General features: G+C 33.2%; 1 protein-coding gene across 1 annotated transcript; it reads left to right on the top strand.

The window, feature by feature from the left end:
• The first annotated feature begins 3,300 nt into the window (after window positions 1-3,300).
• On the top strand, window positions 3,301-9,687 carry LOC107768817 (glycosyltransferase BC10). The gene is made up of 11 exons (XM_016587970.2): window positions 3,301-4,072; window positions 5,414-5,530; window positions 6,026-6,126; window positions 6,537-6,608; window positions 6,811-6,892; window positions 7,052-7,132; window positions 7,538-7,576; window positions 7,733-7,798; window positions 8,671-8,820; window positions 9,138-9,266; window positions 9,407-9,687. The coding sequence occupies exons 1-11, from the start codon at window positions 3,830-3,832 to the stop codon at window positions 9,446-9,448; spliced, it is 1,122 nt and encodes a 373-aa protein (XP_016443456.1). The 5' UTR covers window positions 3,301-3,829; the 3' UTR covers window positions 9,449-9,687.
• Window positions 9,688-10,342: the final 655 nt, after the last annotated feature.

Below are 10,342 nucleotides of genomic sequence, written 5' to 3'. Positions count from 1 at the left end.
CTGTATAGGGTAAAATATGATATGACACGTGACCATCTAAAGGTAGGACACATGGAACCCAAGACAGGGATGGCCGAAGACCGAACACAGCCATTATGCTTGTCACCGGAAAGGATAACGTTCATAAAGGTGTGTTAAATGCTCTGAGCCGTGTAGCATTTATTAGGGAATATTCTGCAGCATTAAGAGCGACGGTCCATTACAGAGAATTCAGAATTTATGTTCACCGTTACATCTTCATCAATAACTCTCATAATTGACATTAAAGGAGGACACGATCCTTAGACCCCCTTCACTAGACATAGCTATAAATAGTGAGCTCAGTTATCATTGTAAATGATATAAATTTTTTGGAAAAACTTATACTATATTCTATACGAAACTTAATACAATCTTACTTTCTTGCTTTCTGATCTCATCATTGATGTGTCCGGAAATCTTATTCCCGGAACCGTCATCTCTGTTGTTTTGTGTATATTTCAAGGCTAAGTATTGTACATTTCTTCAATTATTGCATTATTTCAGGATCAAATTAGTTCACTTATATAGAAACCACATATAAATTTAATTGTACCATTTTATAGATAAACAGTACTATATGTCACAATATTTATTAATTTATAATATTTAATAGGCATATGAAAAAAATACAGCCAAAGTATAATTTAGTTGACTTTCATGATCCGAATACTTTCACAGGACGGAGAAAATATATGTTTTGCTTTGGGTTTCTCATCAATGATCTGCCAAGCAAGTCAAGCACCTAGACATATATGGCAGTAGTTATAAACATTATATTAGCCGAAGGAAGATGTAAGATTTAAATTTTAGTTCCGTTTCATGATTCCACCATAATTCATTTGATTTACTGAATTTAAAATCTATTAGTTGATTAAATGATGAGTTTCTTAACACACATAAATGGTTTCAACAAAAACTATAGTTTATATATATATATATATATATATATATATATATATATATATATGAACCTATATAATGATAGATCAGCTCCAGCTCCTGATTAGCTCTATAATTATTTGTTAGTTGTCCGGTAACATTCATGGCATGGAACAGATTTTCCACTACTCAATCACCATTGATATTGTTTTGTTGAAAATGAGTGAAGGAACATTACAAAAAAAAAATTGTTGAAAATGAGTGAAGGAACATTACAAATAATATTGTTGAAAATAAGTGAAGGAACAGAGTTTTCCCTTAATGTTCCGAATAAATGAAATGAAATTATAACGATTATATTTGCATTATCAAACTCTCAACGTAATAGTTGGTAATGGAAGTACTTTACTAATAGAAAAATCCTCACATGTCATTAAATATTACTTTTTAAAAATATATTTAATTGACTTCTATTTTCCATCTATTACAACAACAACAACAATAATTCTTGGGGTGTACTTACACCTTACTCCTACCCAGAGGTAGAGAGGCTATTTCCGATAGACCCTCGGCTTCCTCCCTCCAAGAACTCCCCACCTTGCTCTTGGGGTGACTCAAACTCACAACCTCTTGGTTGGAAGTGGAGGGTGCTCACCACTAGAGCAACACACTCTTGTCTATTTTTCATCTATTAATTCTTTTTAAATATTACTTAATGTTGTATTATATGTTTAATTTGTTTTTATTAGTGATTAAGTTTGATAACTCATTTTTATTAACATCGTTGATATTTACAAAAAAAAAAAGCTCTTGTATTATGCAATAAGGGGCATCTAATTTCGTACTGGTACAAAAGTTACCTTTTTAAACTTTTAAAAAGTGCGTGATTAATGTTTATTCAAATGTAGTATAAACCAATAAATATAACCTTTATTTATTACATTCCTATTTGAAGCAAGTGTACATGACACGAAGTTCTGATAGTGCAATAAAAACCTAGTTATGGTTTAAATATCTCACTTTAACTCATATGCCGTATGCTAGTTGTTATTTGATTTTTGCTATTTTTAGTGTTGTCGTGGTTATGTACTATATTTATTTCAATAGAAAAAGATAAAAAGGTACAAGTATTTCCGTATTGTATGTAGAAGTAAATTTGTCGTTTTGAAAATGTTCTAAATTGTAGAGCTAGATGAAGTCATAGTAAATGATAGAGGTATTCGAACCAAATTAGAAAATCGCACCAAATTAAAATATCAAATCAAACCGATTAAATAACCTGACTATGTTTGGTTTGATTTGGTTTGGTATTGAGTAAAAAAGTCGAAGCAAACCGATATATAGATATATAATTTTTATATATATTCTTAAAACGTTTATATATAATTTTCTTTGAAAAAATTTCTAGAAATATTTGTAATCCTCTCATGAAATGTAATATTTAATAGAACTATATAAAGTGCATATATTTTTTAATTAATTTTAAATAATATTCGATTCTAATGTGTATCATCACTTTCTTATCAAGTATTATTAAAATGCGCTAGTCGCTTTATTTTTTTAGTATTCATACGTCAAGATCTATTAAACTCTCATATCTTTTGTGAATTTAAAACAATATTTTATTGGTAATTTTTAAAATTAAATATAACATATTATTATTTAGATTTCATATTAATTTTTGTGTTTAATTATTAAAATTCGGTTAAACTTGAAAGCGTATCACCAAAAATTATTATTAGACTAAGAAAATAACTATAATGTGTTACCAAAAAAATCTCCTATAAGATATTTTAATAGATCCTACATTTGTCAATTTTTTTAATTCTTATTAAATATATATTAACTTATCAAAAGTTTATCTAACTCTACAAAATAAGATTGAAATAATATTCACATGACAAAAAAAAAGCGACAAAACCGATAAAATTAAACTGACCAAACCGATATAGTTGATTTGATCTAATTTTAATAAAGTTAGAACTTAGAACCAACCCCACACATGTACACCCTTAGTAAATGCGTTCAACTAACGTTTTTATTTCTTATACGGATCATTAAATAATGCTAGTCTTATAAATTGAATTCACGTGAATCATTATAAAAATTTCAAATACTACTAGTAACTTTTAATACTACATAATTTTAAAAGTATAGTATATTTAATGTTTAGAAATTAAACTCATAATTATGAATATCTTTATTAAAATCAAGTGTACTATAATATTACTTTAAAAAAACAGCAAGAAGGTACAAATTATCCTTATTATATATGGAAATAAAGTAATTGCTACTTTTGACTGGCATGAGACAGGGACATAGAGTGAAAACATTCGCTGAAATTATAGAAAGCTGCGTAAAATAAGAAAAAGATAAAAGAAGTATAGAAAACAGCTAAATGTTTTGAAAAAGAAGATCAATTTTGAGTAAAGGCAAAGCCTAACTTGGCCCTCAAAGTGGAGGCAGGTCCAGAACAGACCCAAGTTTGGTAGATTTGCTGGCAAAAGAGAAAATCGTTTCGCCATTGAAAAGAGGTTCTGATTCTCCCTACAATTCACGCAACGAAGCTGATAATTAAGCTTATCTTTCATTCTTTCAGTAGTAAAAATCTCGTAAATTTTCCTCAGTTCTCAAGCTAAGTCAGTCAAGACTCAAGTCAGCTCTTTACTCCACTCTCTTATCTTTCTTCTTCTCTGTCCCTTTCTCTTTAATTTAGTGTCAGTTCACGGGATTCACGTCGAACCCAAGTCTCAAATCACGAGCCAGCTTTAATTTCTTCCCAGATCCTACTCTCTCCTAATTCTCTATTTCCACACCCTTTGGTTGGAGTTGGATCCATTTTTGACACTGAAATGCACTTAATTACTTAGAGATCCAATTTTTATGGAATTTTTAGCTGGAAATGGTTATATGATTTGAGTGTGGGAATATGGGGTTGAAACTGATGCGACGGTCCAATTCTCAGAAATCTCAGCATAGATGGAAGATAAAGGTGTTTGTTATGATTTTACTTGGATTTTTCTTCGGGACATTAGTAATGGAGACGCAGTACAGTAGAATTAGAATGTTAGCGTTGCTTTCTACACCTACAGTTCAAAAGCCCAAAATTGCGTTTTTGTTTATAGCTCGGAATCGTCTGCCTTTGGACATCGTTTGGGATGCCTTCTTTCAGGTAAATTAATTAATTACGTGGCAGTTGAATTTTTCCTGTTTTAACTCTTTTTTTACCTTTCTATTTTTGTCAAATCTTCTCTTTCCTCCTTAATTATTATGTTTGTATTATTTCCAGTATTGATTTCTAATCCTGCGTGTATTGTTTAAATTTGTCATTTTTGTTTACATTGATTACTTCCTTTCTCATATTTGGAAATTGGAAAGCTTTAGGAAATTTCATTCTTTACTAAGTTTATTATGTTGAAAGTGCCAAACACTCTTTATACGGACGTGCAATATTAGTATAGTTAGCGTCGATTATGTCTGCTTTACAAGATTCTTTTTGGGGGGGTGGGGGTCACTTGGATCCTGCTGAGATCACAAATTATCCAGAATGTGTGAAACAGAAGCAGCCTGTTATTTAAATGCTTATCAATCTTCTATTAATAATCTTTGAGGTATTTGACATTTCCTGTTTTTTTGGTGGAAGGATTATCAAAAATGATTTTCAATTGTTTGTCTTAGTGGAAACAAGGAGCTTTATGAAAAAGTTTAAAACTAACATCACCAAGTTCTTCAATCAATAAACTATGCCGTAATCCCAGATTCATGGAGATTGGTTATATGAATCATTTGCCCTATACGGTTCTATTCAGTCTCATTACATTCTAACATTAAATATTTGTCTTTTGAAGGAAAAATATGAGTCCCTAAAGTTGAATGTTTTCTAAATTTCACACTTATCCTATACTGATATACAATAACTGCAATAAAAAAGACTCAAAAAACTCCTGGCGAAACCCGACTTAATGCAAGTTTTTTATGATGCAAGTATAACAACAACATCAATTAAGCTTTAATTCCTACTAGTTGGTATAGCATGTACGGATCCTTCGCTTCACTTTATGTTTTGTTCTTAGTTAAGTTTGTATTGGTTTTGAGGGATACACGTCTTTTGAACAATATTAGCAAATTCTTATGGTTTGAAAACTTGTGGAACATCTCTGTCATTGGTTCATCAGCAACACGTGGGGTTAACTTTGATTCCCCCAGAGCTCTTATGCTCTAAAAGAAGTTATCCAAGTGTCCCTTGAGCGCAGATGTAATGTTTAATTCTCAGGTTATATTTGCTCTAAAAGAACTCGACTCTGGTGTTATGTTCTTCTCCCCAAATGCTTCCGCTGTCCCGTACTTGCTTTCCATGCCACCTGAAGGTAGACTCATTGAAAGTTTGAAACCACCTGCGTGTAGCTCTTTCCTGTAGTTTGCAGATCTCTCTCTTTATTCAAACCAAATCTTGCTCTTTCAAAATTTTGCTAGCTTTCAAGACTTATATTTTGTGTACGTGCATGTTTTGCAGGGGGATGAGGAAAACAAATTTTCAATATTCGTTCACTCACGACCAGGGTTTCTATTGAACAAAGTAACGACAAGATCAGCATATTTCTTGAATCGCCAAATTAACGATAGTATACAGGTTTTTTTCTTCTTCTGAATGAAAAATTCTTGTTGATAGCATCATCATCGATAAGTCTAGTAGGTAGGTAATTTACCTCTTCAGTTTCTGTTGCATACTTCATCCGATTAAGCATTTATGATAGAAATGCATGTGCTGCATTATTATAGACAAGTTCTTTGCCAGTTCACTGTTGCATATTCACTCTACTTGGTTTGCCAAGGACATCCCTCACCCCAATTGTTTTGCTCATCAAAAGAAAATCTTTTGGGGGTTTCCTTTCTGGTCCATTAACCCTATAGTACACACTGCATGTGGGCTATTATTATGCCTGACACCTGTTTCTGATTTAAAAAGCATTCCCTTCTTTATGTTATGACAAGCAATCATGTAAAGACTTTCTGTGGATCGAGTCTTTATTTTGATTGATGAGCTTATAACGACACCTAAATTTCTTTTTCTCTTTCACATACTTCGTATGGCCTAGCAATATTTAGCAAGTGTCTTTTCCTTCAGGTAGATTGGGGAGAAGCAAGCATGATCCAGGCAGAGCGCATTTTACTTCAGCATGCATTGATGGATTCTCTCAATGAACGATTTGTTTTTCTTTCAGACAGGTGAGATATAATTCACTAGCATCTTCATTTATCAAATTTGTAGCACAAGCTGACTCATTTGGTACTACTGGTTAGCTTAATTGACTCTTAATTTATCAGAACCGTAGCGGTAAGCTACTTTTGCACGTTGTACCCCTTCACTCTATTAATTTCCTGAGCTAATTTTGGTAAATTGTCTGAAATAGTCAAACTCTGTTTAAATAAACTATTCAGATGATGATTTTTGCTTAGGATCACTGAGGATAATCATTGGCCACATCTGTTGTAAAAGAGCACTTGGCACATTGGTCTGAGAGAACCATGCTATTATGTTGTTTCCAACATTGATATCTCTGAAATAATATCCATCATATTAACAGTTTTGTTGTGACTGTCATCTAATTTGTTTCAGCTTTTTCATGTTATTTCAGTTGCATACCTTTGTACAACTTCAGCTATACATACGACTACATAATGTCTACGCCAAATAGCTTTGTTGACAGGTAAGAGACAGTGGTATTTCTTCTCTTTCTTGAGTAAATGATTTATTCCTGTAGTCGGAAATCAAGTAATAAGTAACTATTACTTCTGAACCCAGTTTGTTTAGCCAAATATCTAGCTAGCATCTTACTTTCACAAATTAAAATGTGGAACAGTCTTCATGCTTTATTTATCTAATCGTCTTTTGTTTAAAAATGAAAACAGCTTTGCTGATACAAAAGAAGGCCGCTACAACCCCAAAATGGATCCACTTATTCCTGTTCAAAGCTGGAGGAAAGGTTCTCAGGTATTGGTCTGAAATATGAATTCTAGCTTCATGAAGTTCAACGTAATCTCCTTATAAGGAAATTCTCAAAAGGAGAAATGGAGCAAAAAGGCAAGATGTATCTTTCATTATTACTAGCTGTATAGCTTACTACTTTACAATTTCATGTTGTTTTCGCAGTGGGCTGTTTTAAACAGAAAGCATGCAGATATTGTAGTGAAGGATGAAAGATTATTTCCTATGTTTCAGTTGCATTGCAAGGCAAGTTACTTTTTTTGAAATCTAGCTTTACTGTTGTTCCAAAACCAGGGTATGGATTTTGATTTACGATGCTCATGGATGGTCCTGAGTTCATGAGCATTGCAGGACAAATTATCTTAGCCTTTTTATTTTCATTTTAAGAAAAAATGGATGGTCCTTAGTTCTTTTAGATGGACGAAGACTAGGCAATAGAAAAATCATTGTTAAAGTTGAATCCATTAGTATTAGTTTCTCATGTGCCTCTAATTTGCTGGTTGTACAAATATTATGATTACCCAACTAATGTATACAGAAGTTAACTACTCTGATGATATCTAAAATTCTGCATTTGTATGTTCCCATTGGGCATACCTTCATATTATCATGGTGCTCACTGCTCACCTTAATTACTTTATCACTGTGCAGAAAAAGCCGCTACCTGAGTTTTGGCGGGATCAGTATGTGGTGAGTGTCCACGCTGTTTGAGTATTTCTTTCCTCTTCTACTGTTAGTCGATCTTTTGACGTTTAACTTCTGCTAAAAGTTCTTGACATACCAATCTATAAAATACTTCTTCTATATACTGTTGAACTGGTTTCTAATACCTGTTGTTTTCTGCAGCCTCCAGATACATCCAAAATTCATAATTGTATACCTGATGAACACTATGTCCAAACTCTGCTTGCTGTAAGTTGTTTTCTGTGATCTAAACCCGTCTTGGCAACTTGATTTTTCCCTAAAATATCACTGATTTCACTTCAAACAATGATATTCTGGCAAAGAAAATTCCCTTGCATGGATCATTGGTAGCATAGGGCAATCCACACTCTACAACAGTTCAATTCAAGTTTGAGCTGATTGCCAGTACATTTAAGTCACTATCTCATGACCTGGTTGAGTACTAATAATGGTAATTGTTTATGAGGAAGTAATTGGTAATATAATAACCTTGTCAGTTGCATTGCATTTGTTTCTTTATCCCAAAAAATTGAGAAAAAGAAAACAACAATTATGCCTCAATCCCAACTATGTTGGGTTCGGCTATCTGAATCCGCGCTGTCCCTGTCGCTCCATTTAAGCCCTTCTAAGTCCAAGATTATTTTTAAAAAAATAAAAAAAATTTAGTTTGTCTACACGAGGTTTTCTACATATTCTACTGGCATATAAATCTCTAATTAGACTAAAAGGCCCTTGGCATACATTGGACTTAAAAGGAAACGTATTAATATGACTAACATCGGACAAAAAGCAAAAGAACCTTGGCAGTTTTGTTTAGGTTTTATTTACTGTGTCAAGTCAGTTTCCCTATTTTTCTAAGTACTAATTTAGGTTTAGCTCATCTTGCACTGTTAGTTGATTTCAGCTAGTTGTAAACTCTATTGTTTTCAAGTTTGCTACATTTTATCTCACGAATAGGGTGGTTAACTAGCAAAGTTATTAACGAGCGGAATTTGAATAAATGCAAGAGGCATAATTTCTCCAAAATGTAACCTAAGTTTTCACTTGATACCTTAGTATCAGCCTTTATCTTTTTCTGAGGAGCTTTTCATTTAATCCAGCACGAAGGACTTGAAGGTGAAATTACACGGAGGACACTGACTCACACTTCATGGCTTATTTTATCCTCCAAGGAGCGTGAACGGAAAGGATGGCATCCTGTTACCTATAAATTAGCCGATGCTACTCCCATGCTAATCCAATCTATCAAGGTACTCTTGGTTCTTTTCAGCAAGCAGATTAGTAGATTAGCCAGGTCTACTAGCAGAAAACACGGTGATCATTTGGGAAAAAAATGTTTCATGAACTTATATTACACATGTATTGCCAATAGGAGAAGTTAATGAAATAGTAATCCACTCAAGTAGCTATTGTTAGGAAGTAAGGCATTTCAAGGGTTCACAACACAGAGAAAATTTGACCTCTTTTTCAGTAATTGAAATGAGGATGATTGTCTTACTATATGACCCTGAATTATCCTGTGTAAAATGATGAATGTGCACCTTAGAGATCTATTCGATTTTGACAGGACATAGACAATATATATTATGAGACAGAATACCGGAGAGAGTGGTGCACCAGCAAAGAGAAACCTGCCCCTTGTTTCCTATTTGCAAGGAAATTCACACGGCCTGCAGCTCTGAGGCTTCTCAATATGGTTAGTTCCATCTATCTGCACTCTATCAAAAATATCAGTACAAGTTATCGTTCGCGCTGTTTTGTTCATTTTCATTTGTATTCTCTAATTTCGTATCTGGTTCCATTTTGTGGATGGTTATTGCACTGGTCTCTATGCAGTCTGCGCTTGGACTTTACCACGAAGAAACGAGCAACGTTTGACATTTATACTGCTGTGCCATCTAGCTATTAGAAGATATACTTCAAAGTTGACTAGCTACACAAAATTGTAATCTAGGTAATAAATTTGGAAGATGTGTAAGTAGAAAGAAAAACTAATGAATTTTGTTATACCACTTTGTATATTTGCATTATTTTCACTTAAAACACAATAATGTTTGGTCGTATATGTATGTAGAGTGAGCTCAATCCATTAAATTATTATTCTACTTTTGTTTCCACGTTGTAAAGCCATATTGCCGTGATTTAGAGTTTCATTTGACTTACGATCAATAGATCAGTAGTATATGCACTTTAGATCTCATGACTCGACTTGTAGATGATGATACTGCCACCTATGGCGACATGATCTTTCTTTATTCACTTGTGTTGCTGGCAGAGAGGTCGGTGCCTGTAGGGTAGAAAGTGCTTTTCCCCCCCTCTTTACTAGAGCCAAGATTGTAGAAAGAAGTCGACTCAAGTGGAAATAATCAGACTTCTTCCATACCTTATCTTAGGTTATCCCTTAGTACGGGTATGTGGCACTTTGTTAACAATGGTTCGTTTAGCAAGCATTATTGCTTGAAAGCACACACAACACACCATAGGAGAGTTCGAGTGTGAGAACATGCATGCATCCATAAAATTGACACAAAGCAAAGTATCTTGTTTTACATTGTAATTATACCCAAATGCAAATCTTGATCATCGAACATAATTGAATATGAAAAATTCACTAATGAATAGAAAGTAGTTACATAAAATTCAAAATTTACCAGCATTGATAGTAAAATTGGGGAATTTCTTAGTAGCAGTAAGTGATTGAGGTGAAAAATGGAATATTCCGAGCAAATTAGCAGACGCTTATCAGAGGAACATCATTTGATTAAATCTGAA

Source organism: Nicotiana tabacum, chromosome 17 (assembly GCF_000715075.1).
Source record: "Nicotiana tabacum cultivar K326 chromosome 17, ASM71507v2, whole genome shotgun sequence".
NCBI lineage: Eukaryota > Viridiplantae > Streptophyta > Magnoliopsida > Solanales > Solanaceae > Nicotiana > Nicotiana tabacum.
Note: the sequence above shows the minus strand (reverse complement) of the source record. Positions and strands in the feature narration are given on the sequence as shown.

Excerpts from the sequence above, each read along its gene's own strand:
- LOC107768817 (XM_016587970.2), top strand. The coding sequence starts at position 3,830 with ATGGGGTTGAAACTGATGCGACGGTCCAATTCTCAGAAATCTCAGCAT. Across the intron at positions 4,073-5,413 it reads TTTGGGATGCCTTCTTTCAG|GGGGATGAGGAAAACAAATT; the intron begins GTAAATTAATTA and ends CATGTTTTGCAG. Across the intron at positions 6,609-6,810 it reads CCAAATAGCTTTGTTGACAG|CTTTGCTGATACAAAAGAAG; the intron begins GTAAGAGACAGT and ends AAATGAAAACAG.